Raw genomic sequence first — 23,928 nt, 5'->3', positions numbered from 1 at the left:
CCTATTTAGTCAAGCTGCATGCAAAACTGACCCAAGCTGGTAGAGTGCTTAAAAACTACTGTAAGTACTCAGATTTCTTACCCATAATTGCATTTGATAAACCTATACAAGTAACTGTGTTTTTGTCAGGGGACAGACTTCAAATAATTATTTCAGGTTGGCTTAAACAGATGCTACTTAAATTTAAACGTACTGAACTTCACAACAATATGCTGTTCCAAAATCAAAAGCATCAACCTACACACTGACAAATTTGAAACAAATTCATGATCAGTTTCAACAGAACCAAAGATAGATTTTGGGAGTGGGGGGGATTTTTCAGAGGAATTTCTCTACTCTTTAGGGGAAAAAGAACAACCAGTACAGAGTAACAATAAATCTGTACAAGTGTAGAACACAAACATTCCAAATCTATGGTTATAAAAAGATTGTGATGATATTCCACAGGGTCTCCTAAAAATTTTTTTTTACACACAACTGTATTTGTAAGGATTCTGTCAGAATTGCCTACTGCTGAATAATATGCTATAACGAGCTAGTATCATGATATCCAATAGAAAGGACCAGACAGTGTTACGCAGCATCAGCTACATAGTTTGTAGCAACAAAGCCTTAATTTTGTGTGTAAGTAAGAGAATCCTAATTTTGGCCAAACTAAGCAACACAAGAACCATTAGAAAGCCCAACTACAATTACTGAGACACTGTAGGATCCACAGCTGAAGGATTATACATACCAGAGGAAACAGGCTACAGCAACAAGTAAGACCAACAAGAAAGAAAAGCAGAAACTAAGAGTATGGGCATGGAAGCCCTGTTAATAAACATGATTTAAGTAAAGGAAAAAGGATTTTGAGTTGGGCTAGGATCTAATAGTTATACATAATCTACAGTCATTATGGTTGTTTAAAAAAAATCTACCATGGGGATTAAACTAGAGCATAATATGCCAGCCATTGCTTCTGAGAAAAATAATGCGGTAATGGAATAACAGTAAAAAAAAGGACAGCTTTTCCTCTTTAAGCGATCGTAGCTTTGTGTATACTATTGGGGTTAACACTCAGCCTTCCTACTTCTGATAACAGAGGAAGGACCTTAAACAGTTTCTGAAGAAAAGACCAGCATATAAAATTGGAAAATCTTAACACAGATTCACAGTAGTGAGGGGAAAAAAAAAAAAGAAAAAAAAAGATGTAGTAAAGAGAAACATGGATAAATAAGATTATGCTGTGAGTGGAGAGGGAGGAAGCTACCTAACCAGTGAAGGTGTGTGACAGACTAAACTTACTTCATGATACATCTCCATTTTGGGCATCTATAATATACTAATTCTTTGAACCACATCTGGTCCATTTCGGAACACAAGGAATATTCTCAAAGTCAATGGGAAGAGCTCAGTTTTTGTGGGAAGTCAGAAAACTAGGACACTGCAGTCTGTGGGGTACTGGAGGAAAAAGACCACAGTGACAACAGAGACAGCACATGTATTTCCTTCACATACATTTCAAACCCGGCTCTTAGAGTTTCATATACTTTCTCCAAGCTGGATGTGCTTGTCCAAGCATGAGAAGGCATACTTCTGTGAAAGACGAGCTTGACAAATATAAATGAGCTTTAAAGCGATCAGGAAATAGAAGCAATTTTGAGAGGGAATAAAAACAAAAAAAATATCACTGAAAAGGAAAGCAGCAGCAACTACTAAACCAAAGGTCCAGGCATGCTGCATATTCACATATGTGAGTGGCTTTAACAAAACATGCTTTTTTAAATCATGAGCCCAGGTGTTGGACCATTTTATGCCTGAACAAACTAACTGCCTCCAGTGATGGAATGACTGGCTCTGCGGATGAGGGAGTGCACTGGATACTGTTTACATTAACAAGGTTTTTCGCACAGTATCCCACAGCATCCTTGTAGCTAAACTAGGGAGATGTGGGTGGAATACAAAGTGCATGAAACACTGGCCAGATCATCAGGCTCAAAGAGGAATGATGAGTAGTTCGAAGTCTTTCTAAAGGCTAGTTATGTGGGGTCTTCCTCGGGAAGGGTTGACACTGAAGCTAATACTGTTTAATTTCTTGAGTAATATGTTGGGTGACAGGACAGAACACACAGTCAGCAAGTTAGGGGCTAACACACACGGTACATGAGGAGAGTCTGAGGGACCTGCAAAAAAGGATGCTAAGGGCGAAGCTATTTTAGTCTTACGGTATCTAAAACGAGGTTTTCAGCAGACAAACTCCTGTCAGAGGTACACAGCAGAACAAGAGGCAAGAAAGTCACAAGGTCCAGAAAGGGAAATTACAATTAGACATAAGAAAAATGTATTTTGCTATGCCTAGAGAAGCTGCAGAATCTCCATTCTTGGAGATTTTCAAAAGTTGTCCAGACACCATCTGAACAACCTGATCTAATTTGATGTTAGTCTTGCTCAGAAGTCTGACCAGATGACCTCCAGAGTACTCTTTCAGCTTTTGTTCTGTGATTATAATCTTCTATTTTGCAATTCTAAACATACCATACTTTGTGTTAATAAAGTTCATTCAACACCCTGCTTCCTAACTGACTATTAAAGATCTCTTCCAATTGTAAAAACTGCAACAGCAGCAGCACCTTTGGATCTGGAGGTATAATGTTAGAGAAGTGAAGCTGGGTATTTGCTCCTTCTGTGCTATCAGTAAATTACCTTCTTAGAACTGAGCCTTTGGAAAAAAGGCGTAAGGTAGGTTTTTTTCCCCATTTTACCAGTGTTAAACTGAGGGAGCTTCGCTGAAACCAATTAAAAACTACAAGATTAAGGCAGAAAAAATGTGGTCCTTCAGCTCTTGTTTTCGTTGGGCCCATAAGACCATTTGCACCAATGACAACTGCTTTCACCAACTGGTTTGTGATAACATCCTATCTTCTGTTGCCTTCCAGGTATTAGAAGCAGTTTTTGCTGGCATAGGTTTACATTAAAAGGCAATTTCTGTTCTAGGCCTGTGGTATCCCACTGATTTCCATTATGCTTGAAAAGCCTTAGCATATTTTTATATTCCACGGGAGGATTAAGAGGCTCTGGAGGCAAATCTCTAGCCTGCACAAACTCCAGTTTTTAGACAGTTCCTTGCACACTCTGCATTTGGAGTGAGCTCTTCCCAGTTCCATTTGAAGGGACAGCCACTCAGCATTCTCCTGGATCTCCTCTGAAGGTCTGTACATCATATTTGGCACTAGGGTGTAATACAAAGGTGAACCATGAGTCTTCTCCTTCTTGACAGCACTGACTCATGGCAATTCTTCTATTAAAAAATTATTTCCTTTCGCCTACTTCAGTCCGTCTGAATAATCTTTAGTCCTATCACAGAACTTCCTTAACAGTTCCAGAAGGCTGCACCTATCTATTGAAAACAGTTCAGTTTAATTTTTCTTAGAAGCTGAATGGCAGGGGCACCTCTGTATGCATTATGGTGTGGCATCTTTCTGTTCACAATACTGAAAATAGAATATTCTCAGGCATTTATTTTTATAGATGTCCAGGTTTACCACTATCAATTTACCTGTGTAAACTGCACCAAGTAGGTTACAGAAATCCTCAGGAGAAGCATACAAGAAAGTAATTCTACTCATTACCATGCCATTAAATAAATGGAAAGTAATAAATTACTGGTTTTAACAGCAAAACAGACATCAGACAATACCATCTCAAAGTCTAATGGTGTAATACCCATTCTTTGGGATACATTTAGGAAAAAAAAAAAAAAACAAGACTTTCTTTACAGTAGTAAGGAGAAGACAAGAGTCAAAGTGCACTTTGGACTAACTACATTGTAAGAAGGTATTTGAAAGAGTGAAGACACCACTGCACAGAGAACACAATGGGAAAGGGAATGTGCCGTTTGTGTACAGTATATGAAGAAGCTTTAATCACACATAAGGAAAGATAAGGAAAGAAATGAACTAAAATGAACCAGAAGCCATTTTTTATAAAGTGAAAACACAAAACTTTGAATTTGGAAGGAGAGGAGAGGACAGCGAAGCAGCGTGGGGGTCCGCAATTCCAACTCTTCAAGAAGACAGAGAGCAAAACCACAGGTCCTGAGAAATTTATATATACAAACATTTCTGACACTTTTCTTACTTATAATCCTTGTAGAAGTGGAGATAAATCTTGGACTAAAATATTTAGCTCTTCTCGTATTAGCTTTCAAACAAGTAATAACCTTAAAACCATTAATAATTGAATTATTTTCCAGGGACTGTAATTACACGCCATCATCAGGAGAGGAAAGCATATACATACAAATGAAATACTGACATTTCATTTTTTTCCATCTATATCCAAAATGCTTATTCATACAATTTGCAATAAAGGATATTAAAATAACCCAAAGAATCAGCAGAAGAAAAGGAATACCACAAACTACACTTTTAGCAAAATTTCATTATGAAGGAGAGACTAAATAGCTGGTTTACAAGAACAGAGTTAAAAACAAAACTTTAGATCCACTAACAGAAACAGGATTACAAGCATATCACTACTGGCCTCCTGGAAATTCCTGCATGAGAGGCATTAACATGTTTCAATTCACTTATTTCAATCTAAAAACTTCCTATTTTCATGATAAATGGATGGCAGTATTTTTTACCTTTATGCCAGGGAGTTATAAAGATTAATACCCGCATTTTTTGTGGTATAAATTAACTATACAAAAATTCACAGGCTGAGATTGATTCTCTGTTCTTAGGAGGTGCATCACAGCAGATCTATGAACAACACTATCATCATTTATAATATTTCATAATCACAATGACATTTTTTATACAATTAGCTCTTGCTTTCCTCTACAAAGATGAGTCCTTCATTTTAACAGGCCATTTGGAATCAGACCTTTTTCACTTGTGAAGACCTTACTCATCTCTTTGGTGCCTTTTGTACTGTTAGTTTCCCTTCAAACCGAGCATCATACACAAACTAATGTATTTTAAAGAACGAACAACAGAAACAAAAAACCCAACTTCATGAGGATAGGTAAAATAGAAAAGTAGAGACCAATATGCTCAGAAAAATAAGAACAGAATTATTAGCTCATACAATGAAAGTTATTCTACGATACGTTTTTTTAATACCGAATAGTCAGTTTAACATTTTACTTTCAAATGCTCACAATTCACATTTCCCTTTCTGATCGGCCAAAGAATTATCCTTTCCCCGGTGCTACAACAGCAAAGGACTTGCATCACAATGGGAGAGAGAGAATTTTCCTGCATGCATACATGCTGTTTCAGCAACCCCATAACTGGCTTACAAAGAGTCACAAGGAGATGTTTTCACAGAGAGTTAAGTTCCTCCCTGTCCTCTCAGCTATAAGCTTCCTTATTTGGCTTATATTAATACAAAAACATAACATCCTGGATTCAAGAAATGAAGAGATCAATCCAGTTGCTACTGAGCTCTCAGGAAAATTTCTTCAGTGGCTTTAACAGGAGTTAGAGTGTATCATAACATCTTACAAATGTCCACATGACAAACAGCTGAAAGCAGTGAATTAACCCAGCAAATTAGCAGCAATCCACAACAGTTCACATTAATAATGTATTAGAAAATGACCTGCAATCCAAGGGCAAGGTTACACAGTGTGAAAAGGGAATACAAAATGTAAACCTCGTAACACGTATTCCCAACACCTATCACGTTTGGAAAGTACATTTCCTATTTGATAGAAAAATCTGACCTATCAATAATCAGAGATGAAATCTAAGATAAATTCTTAAGTAGGCAATTCTGCTGGGTGATTCAGAATCCTGAATTACCAAAATTACTAGAAAAGGCTTATTTATAACATTTACAAAGTCTCATAGATTTTTTGCATAACATATTTAGATACCAAACACCAAGACCAAAGAAATTAATCATGAAACAGCTCCAGAATGATCTGTATCATGCTTCTATTAGAGAAGTTCTATTTGAATATGCAGAAGTTTCCAGGATGTCAAGAAAACGTGAAAGACAGATGTGGTTTGAGATTTTTTTCCTCACTCGAAGTCCACAAGCCTCACTTTGAACCGTTCTCAAATAATACTGAAAATGTATTATCTAAATAAAGGAAGGTCGCTGTTTATCCAGTGTGATTTTCGGTTGACTACTTTTTTATGAAAAAGGAATACTAATAAATGGGAATCCTCTGCTCAGAGAACATAAGTCTTGCTGCAGAACACAAACAGCAGTTCTGCAACTATCACATCACAAAAGTAGTTAAAACTGTCTGAAGTTTTCTATCTGCATGAGGCGTAAGATAGGTCGTATTCTCCTCTTAGTTATACTGGCTACAATATAGAGTAATATTATTCTGGATGTAATTTTCTATTTACTGCTTAAGTCTTACTTTGCGACATGTCTTCTGAAGTATAGCAGGATTTTTCAGTACCTGGTATGTGCATGTTTATTTTTATAGTCTAATTATTATGAATGAAAGTGCCCAGAGAATCGATGCGAGTTTTTCTGTTGGCTCTAGGCACATTAAACTCTTTCATTTCTGTTTTTACAGAAGGTGAGCATACTGCATAAAAATATTGATTCAAAATAAACTACTCGGGGTGGGGGGGAGGGAACCTTTACCTTTAAATGGCCCTAGAAGGCTTGGCCAGTGGCCTGGACTTCAGGTGATGTGTGATCTCACTTATACCACTTAGCTCAGCTCTAAGCCAAACTAAATGTCCCATGATATACAAATGCCATTTACCTGCATGTTGGATCTCCGGTTAAAGAGAAGATGCCACATCCAAGAAGATGCAGTCAGGCTACAGAACTCAGTCATTCAAAACAAATGTGCAAACGCGACACACTGATACAGCATAACATCAATTTGAAATAAAATATTTTATTTATAATTCAAATTTTTTGAATGTGCTCATGCTGTCATTTTCTGTAGAAAAACTAATCTTTCCTAATTACCAAGTAAATTCCCAGAGACTTGGATACTATCTTCTACTACACGTTTTACTTTTCTATTTAGACAGAGCAGCATATGAACATTTTACTCTCTCAGAACACAGTAACAGTGCTAACACACTGAAGAATAGACTGAGAGCATCTTGCACCTTCCCTTATTTTAAGTGTCTTAATAATTAACTCTATATACATGAGCCGGTAAAAATCTTCATAAAGCAAATAGGTGATGCTTTCATAAGGAAGCCTCTACTTAGCCTCCACGTAAGAACAAGCATTACACTTGAAGTTCAACATTAATCAAATTACACATGTGCCAAGGAATCTTGCTAAAGGATACAAAATAGTTTATACACATGGTTTAGAACAAGCATATGAATGTTTAACTTTTTGGACCTCACAATATGTACACCTACATGTCACTGCTATTTAAGTTAGAGTTTCCGCTTTTACTCACCATAAGAAAATGTCAGTCATTCAACTATGCTGAACCAAGTAACAGAGTCTACTCTGAAAAGACTATTTGCCCAGTGACATACAATTTTTTTCCGAATTATTAAAGGAATTTCTTTTATTCTTCAAGCTAAGGGAATTTTGAAAAATATTTGAAATACACAATTTAAATAAATCACAGGAGTGTAGTTAAAAATGTATGTTTAATTCAATCAATTCAAAAGAGGAACTTTAAGACTTAGGAGATTTCAGAGTAGGGTAAAGAGATTTAAGTATTTAATCCAATAGCAACTTGTTTCTTTCCCCTTTATTAACAGCTCTAGTATTATTTGCAGGAATTTCAGCATCGGTCTGCAGGAAACATTTGCAACCACCTGGACCCTATAAGGAATAGTAGGGCTCAGAATCTGGTTCCATAAAAGGCTAACTTGCATAGGAAAAATCTGTTATGCTTTTCTGTATTAAGACATGTAGGAGAGCAGCTCAAAGAATAAACTACTCCATTTCACAGCAAATTGTGCTAGGTTCAGACCTAAACCAGTTGTTGGGTATACCAACTGAACGAGTAAAGCAAGCAGAACTTTCATGCTCTGAGACAAAACTAAATCTGTATCCAGCAGTAGGCAGGTAACTTTTAAGCAAATGTTCTCCAACTTACTCCCAAGGAAGAAGAAAATCTAATTGTATTTCACACTGCAAATGTAATACCTTCAATACATGCAATAAAATCATTTCTCCCACAAAATGACCACTGCTTTTTCCCAGTTAAGAAAATATTTGCTGTGTATAGGCTTGAAAAAGAGACTATACAAACACCTGACTTTGTGCCTAAATTTATGTCCATATATCGGAAAGATTTAATTAACAGCTGGATACCTAATGTATATGACCTAAGGGAGCGAGTGTACTTTTGCTTCATAAGTAGATGGCGCAGAAATTATCCACTACTTTGTGAAACACTCAACCAAGAAATGGGTTACATTATATGAAATTTAGTAGCAAGAATAGCAAGTGGTCACAGAAAGAGCAAGAGTATTTCCGATTTAAGTAGCTAGCTAAAAACAGCAGCGATTACAACCCTACAAGGTGCCAGAGGGAAAGCTCAGAGGAAAAATTAACTTGTGGGCCCCTCATAGCATGCTCAAATTTATACCTCTTTGACAAAGTTCTAAAGCACATACTTAAATCTTAAGCCTTAGTCTAAATGCCAAAAGAAGCAGTGATGAGATTTAAAACCTTAACATCAAGCAAATACTTACATGCTGTGCTGAAGAGTATTTGAATCTAGATCATGATGATGGTGAAAATACGACAAATATGACTGCTGCAAGACTATAATCTATCAGTTGTCTCTTAGCATCTGCAGTCTTACTAGAGAACCACTCCAAATTTAGTGTAATTTAGCTATTTATTAAGTGGAATCCTGTGTATAAGTTTCATTTATTTTAAAATATATTTGGAAATAATACAAAAGGCTTCTGTATTACATGAGATATATTGGCAATACTGTAAAATTCACATAAATGAAAGGAATATTCTAGCAAAATACGGTTTAACAGGAATTTCTGCACACTGAAATCTCAGCTCAATTAATATTTTATCCATTTTCTGGATTTAAATGTTTTACAGACATTTCTATCAGCCACTGCCAATATAAAGAGTGCTATGGTGACTACAAAATCAGATGACAATTAAAGCCATGTATTCGTGAAGTTGAGCTATGAAAGAACACTGCAAATGGCTCTGTCTCCCAGTTACACCAATATGCACCATTTCTTAACTTTCCTGATAAATAAGAAGCACTAGAGAAACACCTCATCACTCGTCTTTTACCCAGAAAGAGCTGGAGCACCCATCTCTGCTTACAGTTTTTGCACTGTAATATCCATGTCCCAATCACAAGAAAAAATGCCATTCACTTATGAAGACTCCAGTCCAGCAGTTTCCAGTTACCATAATGAAGACGTTATTTTTGAAAATAAACAAGTAGAGCAATGAACATCCAAGCTAACTCCATTTTGACAGTCCATCTTCATGTTTAATGAACCAAGAGGAATTTAGGGAGAATGCACTTAAGTCTGACTTCACTAACACTTCCAAACTACTGACATCTGCAGAACTGTTTGTGTTCTACACCGCTACATATGCCAGATATCTCTAACAGGTGGAGTTAACCTCACTGGTACTGCCTAGAGAAGGATGGGCAAGCAAAAGGCACACTAGAGAAGGATGGGCAAGCAAAAGGCACACTAACCGTAAAAGTTACATAAAATTTATTGAAGATGTTTTTCTTCTGGTCAATGTTGCATTGACTTCAGGTGAAAACACAGCATTTTTGTTTTACAGTGCAAGTAGTAAATAGCTATTTTGCATCTTCTGCTTAAATCTTGAAGACTCTCGCTGCCTCAGTAAAAACAGCTTACTGATATTAAAAGTCTCTTCAGTTAGAAAAATTTGAAAGTACCTTTTACTTGACAAATATTTATAACTCCAAAAATTCTGAAACACTACAGTGCATCTGTTCAGTTTAGGAGGTGCTTTAAAATACATATTTGCTTGAGAAAGTAGCACATGTGATTTCATATTTGTGTTAATCACAAATTACTGTGGATCCAAGTTTTACTTACACTCAATAACTTATATACAAGTTTAGAATCACTCTGGATGCTCAAATACTTGGTGCCTGCACAGCTCAAGGAAATGACAAGGTGCCTACAAAAACTCATACCACCCTTTTTTCTCCCTCCAACTCAAAAAATGAATCTGAGAGGTTGGATAAATGTACCCACAGGAAAAGAGCTTTTCTGCTGCAGGCACCTACAACAGTTTGTTCAAATCACTTTTATGCATGTCCAAAGTTGTGCTGAATAGAAATAGCTACTTGTGCTGGGACATGGCATTCTTTTGAACAGATATAACAGCTTCACAAAGCCTTATGCTAATTCATCTTCCACTGGTTTACTACTGAAAACGTAACTCTCTTTTGAAAAGTTTTCAAAGCATCCAGAAGAATAGTAAGATTCTGAAAATTATCATACCTGAAACAGCAAGAAAATCATCAATGCTTGTTATATCATCCACAGCTTCAGTAAGAACATGGATGTGATTCTCCCACGTACTCCTATACATCTCCATGTTGTTTTTTACAACTTGACTTTTTGGTCTGGCCGCAAGAGCTAAAGCAGCATTAATAACCTGCACCCAAAAAACAAACAAACATAAAAAACAGCACCTAAATACTTATGTTCTCTGAAAGAATGCAGAATTTTACTTTTTCTATAAACCATAAAGCAGCATTTCTATTTTCTAGGCAGAAAAAGTTGTTCAGTGTTTTTTATTCTCACAGTAGGAGCATTAGTCAGATGTTACTTAGGTTAATCTCCCTGTTGGCTTCATAAATTAAAAAGAGGTATGACTCTGATTCAATAGGCAAAAAAAATTCCAATGTTTTTATTTTTAATTGAGGGATTCATGCTACTCCAGTTTTAAGATATTAACACAAGCAAGTTTTAACTTTCATAAGGTATATTTACAGGTACCGCATACGGTCACTTCAGTTTTGACTTTAAACTCCTTAACAACAGACACAACAACGCCTATTATGGAATATCTTTACTGAGAGATGTCATCAGCCTTTGGCATGTAGAAGTATCAGGTTTTGCCAGCACAACACAGAACTCTTAAGATCAGTGGCATGGGACATAACACATACTACACCTATATAAAAGCAACAAACTGGTATTTCTTCATCTGTCAGGCCTAAAAATAGTAACTATATTTAAATGAAGAGGGTAGGTTCCATCCCTTCTAGCAGAGATCAATTTATGATGGAACTATTAGATCATAAAATGATTATTTTTTTTAATAGATACCACTTCCAACAACTAATTAGCTAAACGTTTTTCCTAATATGGCTATTTGCTGATGGTATATCAAAAAACATAAATCCAATGAGTACATTTCCAAGGTATACTCTATTTATTACCTAATATTACCTTATGCCAATTCCACCCTGCCTCCACAATATTCTTTATCAGGTAGAGAATGGTTTTAAGAAGTCAAATCACCAAATAAATCACAAGTTAGGAAGACTAAAACAGCCTATCACAGTAGTATCTAGTGCTGACAGAATACATTCATGAAATATTTTTAGTATCATTCCACTGTAATTGAGTCATTGCACCAAAGACTGAGAGCTAGGAAATCCCTCATCCTAAGTCTAACTGACGTTTCCTTACACTGACTAATATCAATTCTCCTGACCTTGCTGTGGATCATAAATAAAACCTGTAATCAGTTTTATCTGGTTGTTATTTTTACATATCACACAAACTTATAGAGCAGCTGAAATAAAATTTAGTAATGACAAACAGTAATATTCAAATTCCCTCTCATAATGAAGGAATATATATATGTAGGGTTTCACAAAAACACTTCTGTGACAGTCTTTTACTAGTGACTTGTATAAAGAACAGACCAGACGCATATTTTTTTAAAGAGGTAAATTTAATACGGACCTCAAAATCCACCATCACCTGCTACTGTTTCAGCAGTAAAAAAATACAGTTCACCAACAGCACTGTACAGACTCATAATAAAGTCTAAAGATGCATTAAAAACCGTGATTTCATTCAATCTCCTTAAAACAAAACCACTCACTTACAAAATGATAGATGTGTAGTATCAGACAAGCCTGGGACAAAAGACTGCTCAAGCCAGGTCCAGTAAGGACTTAACGGACTACCCTCTTTCTTTTTCTGACTGTAAGTTGGTTTGTGCTAAACACACCATCCCCCTTCTAGTCTTCACACATCATTTCAATACAACCCCTTTGCTGAGAGCTATAACAATTCTATTTTATCCACACTCCAGATCTGCAACACCTACAGCAACAGCATTTATCAGTTTTATGACCTGTCAGCAGATTTGTCTTGATGGTACGATCATGCCCCTAAAAGAAAGCACACCATTCACCTTGGTTCTGTGAAAACCACAAAACCCAATTCCCCTCTCTAATTTATTGGCTTTTATGCAATTGTCCAGAAACATACACAGTTAAAGTAGCGGATGTGCTTCACTTGGTGGGGAAGGTGTCTTATATCTGAGTTTGTAAATAACTTGCCCTCCTCATCAACTGGGAGAGAGAATCATGCTAAAGGAGGATTAGGAGAGAAGCCGTCCAAAAATGAGTGCTGAGTGCAGTTCAGAGCACAGCTAAAAACGTGCATCATTTTATTTCTGCTATTTGAAAAGTAACAATAGCACAGCCAGGTCAACACAGATGAAAAGGGTGATCATTTATACGTCATCAGAATGCAAATACTAGCAAGTCACTAGACTCCTTGAACATCTATTCAAAGATATCAACAAAGGTGCATCTCTCCTAAACATAAGCACACCATCACAATAGCCCCTCTGCTGTCTTTCCCACATGTACTATCCATTTGCAGCACTACTTCTTTCAAAACGTAGGGTCACCTTCTGCAGGCATTTATTAATAATTTGATACCCAATTGCTTCTGGCTTCTCAAATGAGTCAACAAACTGCTCAAGCTTCTGAAGGCTTAACTTTCCATTTACATAAATTGCTTCTACTGAAGGCTCCGCAGCATAGACATTTTTGCAAAGAGTTAAAGCAGGGAATTTAAGAGGTTATTAGGGTTAATTTTTATAAAGGTAAGTGTTCAGCATTTTCCTCTATTGTAATACTATCTTTGGCATCAAACATGCACTTTAAATAAATACTTCCAAATAGGCAATACAGGTGCAGAATAACACACTATGCTAAAGCCAGCCTCAGCTGATTATTTTCACCAGTCAATTAAATAACTTCCTATGTTCCTATATTTTTATTAAAATTAAAATAGTATTCTTCCCCATGAATGGGAGATGGCTTTCTCTTGGTAACAAATGTTATCTATTTTTCAAAGCTCAGGACCCCACTAAAAATATACCTGGAGAGATAAATGAAAGAAGTATTAGAACTCAAAAGTTGCAACTGTGTAAGTTTTTGTACTGTCCTTCAGATCCCATTTTCAATTATGTTGTTAGGACATTTCTCAGCAACTGTGCTGCAGGAGGCCATTGCTTAAGATTTCTATTTGATTGAAGATGCTCCAACAATGGCAAAAAAGGAAGGTTTTATTTATTAAAAACATCTTATTTCCAATCTGTAAGGAACTGCAGACTATGGCTATCACGAGTGACTTCTAATTAAAAAATCCCACACATACACAAAGAAACAGACAAACTAAATGAGGAAAGGGCCTGCACTGATATCCTCTCCCTTTTAACCCCTTTATTAACAGACACAGCTTTCACTTCCTAGACACAATTCTCGCTGAACAGAATTCTGTATACACAGAATAAAGGCACAAGGCCTTCTTGCTAATGCCTAATTCCCCTTAACTTCCAGACATGGAAAATCAGCATGGAAAAAGAGGGAGAAAGCATGCTGACTAAAATGTTGCACTCAGACAAGGTTTTTAAGACAGTCCTGCATTTGGTGCTTCAAGAGTACCACTCCTGTGACAGTGCCGATCACATTCTGCAGTTCCTCCTAGAAACCTGAGGAACAAGACCAACCCAAATGCACTTCAAGTCAACACCTAAACCTCTTTGGCTGAGAGACAATGCTGCCTGTGATCCTCTCTATATGAAGGACAGAATACAGAGAGAGAACATTCAGTATAATAACAATGCATTTTCGTATTTTTTTTTAAATAATATTAACAGTTTGACCATTTTAGGAATTAAATTTTCCACTCTGTTTCCTTCTTATTTGCTTGAGACTAGACTGAAGTTGTTCGTTGTTTCAAAGGCACAGGCCACAACGATGAGGATTTATGGTTATGTATTTCATCCTACTTTGCCATATACATTATTCTCATCAGCTAGAACACAAAATACCGTATGAAGAAGTTAAAAGAACAACTTCAGTAAAAATACAGAACAACAATTTACAAAACAATCAGCATTCTTAATACAGGGTGCTTATAACTATCCCAAAATTATACCCAGAAAATGTGCAAGATAAGAATGAAAGGACAGTATCAGTGTACCCAAACAAATGAGAGAGAATGGAAAAGTAGAGAAGAGGGAGCAGAAGAGGGAAAGAAAACCAGCATCCCTAATAAAACATATCCCGAGCATAGCTGCTTCTTCTGCCATCTGGGAAGGGGAAAAACATTCCACGGAGCACCAGGAGGTACTGTGAACCTGCACGTGAGTGCTGGAACGAGCCATAGAAGAGTTAGCAAGGTACCTTAATAGACTAATAAATGTTCATAAATTAACAATGAGAATGCTACCTTTGGCGTTTTGGTCAACTTATTACTAGCAATCCTCATGTCATATTTGTTATAGGAAAGACTACGATAGCAAGGATTAGCGTATACACCAGTAGTACATATAAACTGCAGCACAAAAGTGAAAGGAAAAATGGTAATTTTCAAATCCCTATAAGTGGGAGAAATACACTGCAATCTCTGCCACCAGAAATAGGACAGTAAATAACAGACAGAACTGTAGCAAGGGAGGGTTTGTTTTACACAAAGTGTAACTGAAAAGACAGTTACTATGTGCAGAAACAGCCTGGGGAGACTGTGGACTCTCCCCTCAGTGGAGGTTAAGAGCAAGGTAGCCAAACATCTATCTGGAATATATTAAATCCCTGAACCATGGGACAGTTGATCACATTTTGGTGGAAGAAAGAGAGAAAGGAATGTGGACTACATGATCTCTCAATGTTCCTTCCAGCCTTACCCCTTACTTTCCTTCATCTTAATAAAGTATTTCCTGTTGTAAAAAAAAGCATTTTCAATTACTTAGAGACTTCAAACTCACCATTTCAGTCATTTCCAAGAACAAGGGTAGGAAAAAACATGCTTGAACACTGGAAAAAATAGAATAGAATACAAAAGAAAGCAACAGTATTCTGACAACTCTTTCTGGAAGAAGCTTTGGTACTCAGAGATCTCAAAGTGAAGAACTAATGTTTGACACTGAAATGTCTTTTTTGCTATCTCCAGGGAACCTGTCAAAATAGGTCTAAGTTATTAGCCTCTAAAAACTTCAATTTCCACATACTGAGTACAGAGAGATTTTAACAACTGAATTCAAATTCCCTAAAGATCCTGTTAAACGAGACTTGGCTTTCAAAAGCAGCTCTTGCTGCTAGGGAGTCGACAGAAAGGAACTAGCTCTTTCTAGGTAAGTAAACTGGGACTGAGGACCAGTGGGAAGCAACAAAGCAGGCGATATGAATGATTGCAAGAGAAGAACTAGTGAGACAGTGGGATAAGAAACAGACGTTGACACTGAGGTTGGACAAGACCAGAAAAAGACTAAGATCAATACCCAAAGCAAATTTGGAGCAGTAAAAGGAAAGGCCACTGCAACGCTGAGATAAGACAGACTAGTAAGAGGAGTGAGGTGGTCTTGTGGGACAAGGGAAAGGCTACAAGACGACAAGGGCCTGGGAAGCTGGAGAAACAGAGATATCTGAGATCAGCAGATGAAGAGTGGGACCTCTTCTGCACTTGGGGAAGCAGACCACCTCCAAGGCATAAGTTAAGGCTACTCAGTAGAAGAAACCTTCTGCCTGTAGGACTATAGTCTTTCTTAAGAATTTTTTTTTTAATCCTGAGACAGAAGGCATGAAAATAAAGAACACTGCTCTGCACAAGGGTGATCGACATTGCTATGAGGAACTGGCCTGTATCCCTGCTTTTGCCCTGGCATCCAAAGCAAAGATAGACCAACCGCTGAAACCATATACTGCCCAACTGTGTTGTCCATTTGCTGGATGTTTCTTTGTTTTTAAGTATCTTTCCTGGTTTGTCTTACAGTGGTGAAAAGTACTGACAGTTATAACCAAGCTGAGCCAGAGCCTAGCTTCAGGCCTGCAACCTTTACAATTACTGACTGCTGTGTGACCTCAATAGTCCTAAAAACAAAGGATTCAGATGTTGCACACTGAACACTCAAAGTTAGTGAATACTTAAGTTTTTATTCTCTGTGCCACTTCTATGAATATAAAATCCTCTGCAAAAGGGGTTTATCTCAAACAAATTCTTAAGGTAGAAATGGCCCACACTTTTCTTCAAAGTGAACAAACCAAAAGACACCATACATTTCCGATTTGTGCCAAAGAGAAGCTAACAGGAAAATTAATCCTTCTGCTTTTACAGCTGTATTTTATTAAATACAAGAATGGTAAACTGGAACAAGGTAACTCCTCTGTAACTTCTCCAATATAAAAACCGCAGGTCTTCTAGGTGAGACAATTTAATAAAAGGACCTGAAACCAACATCATCTTATCACTGCATCTTTGCAGGCTGGCTTTCTAATCCAGAAACTCTTAGCAGCTTCCTCAGGAGTATAAATTGCCACACTGTCTTCTTGGTACCCAAGAAATTTATGCTCTTTTCATTACCTTGAAAACCTGGCTTGAGACCTTGCAGGCAGGCAGGCCCTTTCTTCGCCCTCTAGAGTTTCCCACTCTACATCTGTATTTTGGGCTCCCTGCCTACTGTGTCTCACCTAGTTGCCCTTCCAGCCTGCATGCTCTCAGGGACAGTATAATCCCAATTTGGCCCAGAATACATCAGCCATAATAATAATAAGACAGTTTTCCTGTCCCATGCACAGCCTCTTTAACAAGAACATACAATACACAATATATATACAGTAAGCAAATAAATTTAACAGATCCCCCACCTGTCACATTCAATGAACTTCATAGGAGAGTCATGAAAATAATACCTAAAAAGCACTCAGACCATAGAGATTTTGCTAAAGAAACATTAACAAGCAAAGTAATATTTCTTGTTACCAGAAAAAAAAAAAAAAAGGCTTTCAATTATATGCTGTAAATAAGACATGGTGCTACACTAAAAAATGAAGAGACTATAAAACACTGAGTAAATGTTCTATGCATTGTATACACTAAAGGAGGGAAGGGATTTAATAAACAGTGAAATAAATAGTGAATGTGCAATAAAAAAATTAATACTATAATAATGTTATACATTAAAATATTAAATATATCAAATACATTAATAATATAATAATAAGGAAAAAAGACTAGTTAAGATACTGCATACAAGCTAAACTCTAGCACTTCTCCTCATTACTGAACACACTATATTTGAAAATTGTTTTTAATTGAGTTTTGTGCATCTCTCTCTCTCTTTTTTTTTTTTTTTTTTTTTTTCCAAACAGACATCACATGAAAGAACACACTGGATGCTGTGCAGAAACCATGAAAACCAAGTCTTAGTCATCTGTTACCTTCTGCCCATAACTACATAACTACCCAAATAATTTATCTTTAAGTTAAAAGAATGAAGTGTACTGCCAGAAAAAAATGACAGATCCTTACCATAATAACTTTGGGTTATTCGTAAGCTATTATCATTCTTGACACACAAAACAGTCTTTAAGGTGCCAGGCTGCAAAGAATTGGCTCGCAAAGAATTTAAGGTTTGAGTTTCCCAAGAGAACAACTTTTTGATATGTACACAAACTGGAGAATAGACTATATTGGTCAATTAGCCTAGAGAAAGCTTCTCTTTCTTCTCACTGAAGAACAAAGTTCAAATGCAATGATGCATAACCTGGAGCTCACTCACTTCTGAAGATGCTGTCTAGGCTTCTGGAATTAGGTTCTTATGACCACATCACTGGAGGTACATCCAACTAGCTACTGAATACTTTAGTTCACTGTAGAAAAGAGAGTAGAGCTTCTAGCTACTGTCTAACATCTTTTGGTTTTGGTGTCTAACTAAAGCCCTGAATCTTCAACTTTCATAATATAAGTGTTATTATTCTTCCTCATTAAAAAAGGTTTAGTTTTGCTTTCTATAGCAGTTAAAGCTCATGCCTAATCTCAAAACTAAATTAACTCAGCACCTTACTTTAATAGCAGCAATATTTTAAATATAATACTAATTTTGAACACACTTTCATATCATATTTCAACTATATATAATTATGAAGTTTTAAGATTTTGTTTCTCCTTCGACAAAGATGAGCAAATTTTTTAATAAATGGATCTCACTTAAAACAATGCAATAAGGTAAACAGGCCTAAGTAGGAAAGCTGAGTCTAATTTGTAGAGCTCTAAATCTGCATTCACATCATCTGCACTACATCTGAATACTGGCACAAGGGTATGTCAATGGATTTGCACAGTGTTCAAACTATAAATTCATTAAATGTATCAATTTTGTACAGAGAAAAATATTTATACAATATGCAAAACTACTGGATCTCAACACTTTGCTAGCAACAAATTGTGACTGCAATCCCCTGCTGTTGCAGCCATTTTGACAGAAATGGTAATGACTGATTTGCATAACCAGGAAAAATTAGATGTGTTGGTGTATTAGCTAATATGGTTAAAAAATGAATATGTAAATAAAAATACAGCATAAATGCTCTATTTAAGGAGATGGCTATCTGGTGTTTTCCGTAAGACAGTATTTTTCAAAAACTGGCATGCAATTCTGTTAGTCTATGCTAAAGATAAAGCAGGTTGAAAGATTAGGCTTTGTTGTCAAAAATGTTGTCTTTTCGATAACTGAAATTTAACTGGGCCTGAGTAGCAGTTGAGGAAAATAACTGCGTTCCACTTGAGCAATAAGAGAATGTTAACTTATGCGAGAATTTTTCATATGCAATTACACTCAAACTTCAGTAATAATTTCAATATGACTGGTCAGATGAAAATATAGCAAGCACAACACCTGTTAACAGGATATTCCATTCCGTCCCTCACCTGCTTATATCCATATATCTAGGCCCTGCTCTCTAGAAAAATTCTGTAAAGTAAGCAGTCACTTTCCACAGCTATCTAAAATATGCTATCTTCTCTTACAGAGATGATTAGTTCTTCATTCCCCTCAAAACAGAAAGCATTAGAGGCAAAAAAAAAAAAAAAAATGTGAATCAATGAGAAAGTTACCGATTTCTAGTGATGACTAGAAGGCTGCAGCAACTAGAACAGATGACATTAAGAGTACTGATTTTCATCATTTACCCACTCCTACTTGTGGAAACATGGAACAAGTTACGGTATCCATCAGGAAGGTATTGCTAAAGATTCAAAACATAATCACATTAAGCTATGTAATTATAATATGGCTAAAACATGGAAGCTAAAAATTAAATAAATATAATAGATTGGAAATAATCAAATCAAAATAGAGCTAAAATGGAACAGTTTTCTTGACTCAGTAAAAAATATTTGTTATAGTACAGGAGAAAGGCAGAAGTCTTAATACTGCCAGGAAGAACTAACTCCTCATACAAAAAAGGCTGGCATCAAACAGGTATCATTTATGTACCAGGGAATATGTTGTGCTGATATAAGAGTTAAGATGATTTAAGTTGTGTAATTTGCATGTATTAGTTCCCCTGCTCCATGCACCTAACAAGTTGGTCTACAACATGAGCTAGCGATAAAGCACTCGGAGCACAGGTTACACAACCATACCAGGGCCTGCTGGCCAAAGGGCCCAGGAAATGGGCTACAAAAATGGAGAAAAGCATGGGCAAGTGTTAGCAGCCAATTAAATAGTCTCTGCACCTGTTAAACCAAAACAGCATCCGTAAGTCACACATTTGGATGTTCCACAGTTGCATATATCTGTTTTCTCTGTTTGGACATCAAATACAAGAGATACCAGAGCTTTCTGCATACAGTGTAATATATAAATGCCCATTTCCTTTCAGCTATACAGCATCTCTCCCATAACGCTCTTAAAGGTAACAAAATTTGCATGAGTTAAAACTGTTGCATTTATTCTCCACCATGCTTGAGTCAATTTCATGGGATCCTTTTTCTGAGCCAGAGACTCGACACTTTACTGCAATAGTTTTTCAGTCACATTAGTCCTCTTTCCATCCACGCCACTAACTGAAAGTTTAGGTTATAAAATGTGTCCATCAAGACTGAAATACTGCACGGGAAATTTAACCACTAACTTTTCTGTTCAAGCCTCCAGTAAGACACTACCTGATGATCAAACCTACTTCTGGCTGATTACAATGAAGTCTCTTCTTCTTGTATTTTTTTTGGGGGGGGAGGGGAGGAGGGGTAAGATCTCTTTTATCAGAGGACTGACTCTGCCAGAAGTAGTGAGTGGAGTAAATACAACGTTTTTTCAGTATTAAAAAAAACCTAAAATTTTAATCTAGTCAAACGCAGAAAAGAGGTAAAATGCTTGGGAAGATCTGCTATAGAACCTAATCAACTTTACTAAATAGGTGAATTAAATGCAGATGGACTCTAGTTAATTCTCGAAATGGGTTCCTGAAATCTTCTCTGAAAGCAAAAATTATAGCACAGGCAGACAAGCACCTCTCAATCCGTCAATAAAGAGTTTGTACTAACTAGCACACAGACTAACAGACACTAATGATATACAAGATCTGCAGATGATCTAGTCTGACCACTTGAATAACATATACAACAGAATTACAAAGCTTTCCTTCAGGAAGTCAGTAGTTTAACACTAAATTAGTTACGTTCTACATAAAGGCAGCTAATCTTGAATTAAGTACTTCAGGTGACACAGCATTCTTTACAGCTTCTGAGGTAAATTGTTCTAATGCTCAATATCCTACTTAAAAAAGACAACACCATTTTGAGTAAGTGTAGCTTCCACAAGTGTGACAATAATTACAATCCATAAAACAATTCAGACTAATATTCACAAAACAAAAATCCTACTGTTACTAAAGGGCAAAGCAGGTTACAGACCACACGTATTTATTTTGCCTGGGAACCCTGTTAAGGTAATAGACCAAGGGCTAAGTTAGCTTGCTTAAGCTTGGCTAGGTATAAGCAGACGCTATTAGTTTTCTTCTATCTGGAATTTTTTTTTGATACCCAAGACTCACTAATTTGGGAGCAGCTACCATGAAAAGCTCATTTGTATAAATTTGCAAGTAGTTCCTAATCTGTGGTCATTGAAGCCTCAGATGGACTAAGTGTGCCTGAAAAAGGGGGCATTCACCATTCTCGTTTCGAGTTGTAAAAGTTTGTCCACCAGAAATTCAGAATCAGTAGGCAAGAAGACAGCAAACAAGTAGTGACTACTTTTGCTTATCCAAGCAATGCAATGGAATGCTGTTCACTAAGATTAGTCTCATGTACTTCTTTTGTATCACATTATTCGAATACTTTTTTTTTTTTTTTTGCTTCACTGTAGAAAATCTTGGCAAGAAGTTTTGATTTATCTGAACATTTTTGACTAAGAAATTGTTAAGGGAGGTTATAGGGGCCACCTTTTTCAGCAGGCTCTGGGACGCAGGGATCCCCCTCCTGTCTGGCTGCTGGAACCCAGCCCAGTACCCCTGGGGACCTAGAAGTCTCTCTATCCCAGGCCCATAGAGGCGGTCACTGCTTTGTTTGTGGGTCCAACCAGTAGAAAGGCTGAATGTGTATCTCAGACACGTACACACACAGGACACGAACATGGGCAGCTACACAGACTGCCACAAACAAGGTGCTGCCTTCAACAACACCCACATAGAAAACACTACTAGAACTCACATAAAACGTAAGTAGAGATAACCAAGTCTGCTTTCTCTTCTCCAGCTCATAAAGACTGAAGTTCCCTGGCGAAAACAAACGTTCTCACTCTCTAGTTCACAAGCACACACAGACAATCACAGATCCCTCGAATACCAGCACAGCACCTCTGTCCATCTGATACCCCTGCCTGGAACCTGGCCCCCTTATCTGCTACACAGACCTCCTACTTGCCGGCTAGTCCAGCTTGAAGTCTGAAACACAATTACATGCACCCACGCACATCAGGTTAAGGGAAAACACAAACACTGCAGCCCTTCCTCCCTGCTTCCCCCCGCCCCTCCCCGCCAAAGCTGTTGTCCAAGCACTTGGGAACTATGACCCCTGGTCCCCACTCCAGACACTGAGGCTGAGACCCTCCCTTTACTTTCACTCCACCTCCAGCCCCCCACCAGTAGCTGGCATGCAGCACGTACAGGTCCTACAACGTCTGGTCCCATTCTCTTGCTCTGGTTGCTGGCACCACAGACACAGGGCTCACTTTTGCCTGAGGTGTGACTCCAGCTGCTGGCCTCAGTGCACTCACACAGGTCCCCCAGTATCTAGCATTCCTGATGTACAGCCCCATAACCCCGTGGTGCCACCAACTACTGATGCAAGGACCCTCACTCGCCCCAGGTGCTAGCACCACTGACACGGGGACCGCAATTGCCTGAAGTCTGACTCCAGTCTCTGATCTCAATTCACTCATTCTTGCCTCTCCAGTCGCTGGCACCTAGACCTTACAGCACTCACATATGGGCTAGAGAGCGAGATTACACAGAAAGAGAGTTAAAAGAAAGGATCTAAAAAGAAGATAGGATAGTCTGTGGTGATCAGGGCAGGGCTCAGTCAAGCAAGTATACTGACCAGCAACTCCTTACATATACGAGCCCCTTTTATACCTCCTCCCCTTTTATACCTCCTCCCCTCTATCGCCTTGTTACTCCCCAACCCCTTTCCCACAAATATTCCTCAGAAAGTTTCACATAGTCCCCACAAGCCCCTTTCTTCTCTGAGAATCCTCATTTTCCTCATTTCCTCCTTCTTTACAAAGTCCAGGTTGGCCATGGCTGCATTTTCTTAATGGCCCATCAATTAGTGACTGGAGACTTTTGGTCTTAGTCATTGTCTCCATTATCCCTTATCTGTCAGGTTTGTGCCTCTGTGTGTTTTGCTTATGGTCTCCCCCTTTACTTATTATCCTTTTTGCACTGAAGAGGTCATTGATCATACAACCTTAATGAAGCAGATGCTCACACACTCCCCATACTCTTACAGAAATAACATGACGTACATTTTAAAAAATGTTTTGGAATATCTGCACAACCCAAATATTTTGCTGTTCAGAACAAAATATACTTCAGACTTCCAAAAATGCAGACCCACCAAATGCACTTGCATATTAAAAAACAAAACAAAGAACCCCAAGACATCTGAAGAGACACTGAGGTATTCTGAGTATAGGCTAAGAAACTTCAATAGATTCATGATCACACAAGTAAAAGTATTTTTTTAAAACTCTCTTTTCCTGCAACTAGGAAAGAATAATTTCATAAAATACGTTCTTCATCAGGATTGCAGGTTAAGTATTAACAAAACCTGAGCCCAACTGTCCCCTTCTTTCCATCAAAGGCCAAAACTGAAAAAGGTCTAGCCCATTTTTTAGGCTTCATGGAGCTTGGCCTTTCCATATCACTCCAATTATCATTTAGAGTATAATTATCATTTAGAACATAACGCTATCTGAAATGACCTCAAGAAATACCAAGTACAAATCTCATCTGTTTCATCACTAATTCCTGATCTAAAACAGCATTATAATTTGTTGCTGGCCAATTAAATATAGCATTACTCTGCCTTACTGTAGCATATTAAGTGGTTCTGATTTTACCATTACCTATCATTACCTTTTCACATGTCCCAAACATTTTACTTTTGCATGCTAAATCCCAGAGTTTATGAA

The 23,928-nt window shown here is 37.4% G+C and overlaps 1 protein-coding gene across 1 annotated transcript in view; it reads right to left on the bottom strand.

Moving 5' to 3' along the window:
• Positions 1-23,928, bottom strand: part of CTNNA3 (catenin alpha 3) — a 572,729-nt gene that overhangs the window by 150,587 nt on the left and 398,214 nt on the right. The window contains exon 11 of the mRNA XM_064513677.1: positions 10,419-10,575. Coding sequence (XP_064369747.1) covers positions 10,419-10,575 — 157 coding nt within the window. The remainder of the gene's footprint in view (positions 1-10,418; positions 10,576-23,928) is intronic.

Source organism: Dromaius novaehollandiae, chromosome 6 (genome assembly GCF_036370855.1).
Source record: "Dromaius novaehollandiae isolate bDroNov1 chromosome 6, bDroNov1.hap1, whole genome shotgun sequence".
In the NCBI taxonomy this organism is placed as follows: domain Eukaryota; kingdom Metazoa; phylum Chordata; class Aves; order Casuariiformes; family Dromaiidae; genus Dromaius; species Dromaius novaehollandiae.
This window is presented reverse-complemented; position numbering and strand designations above follow the sequence as displayed.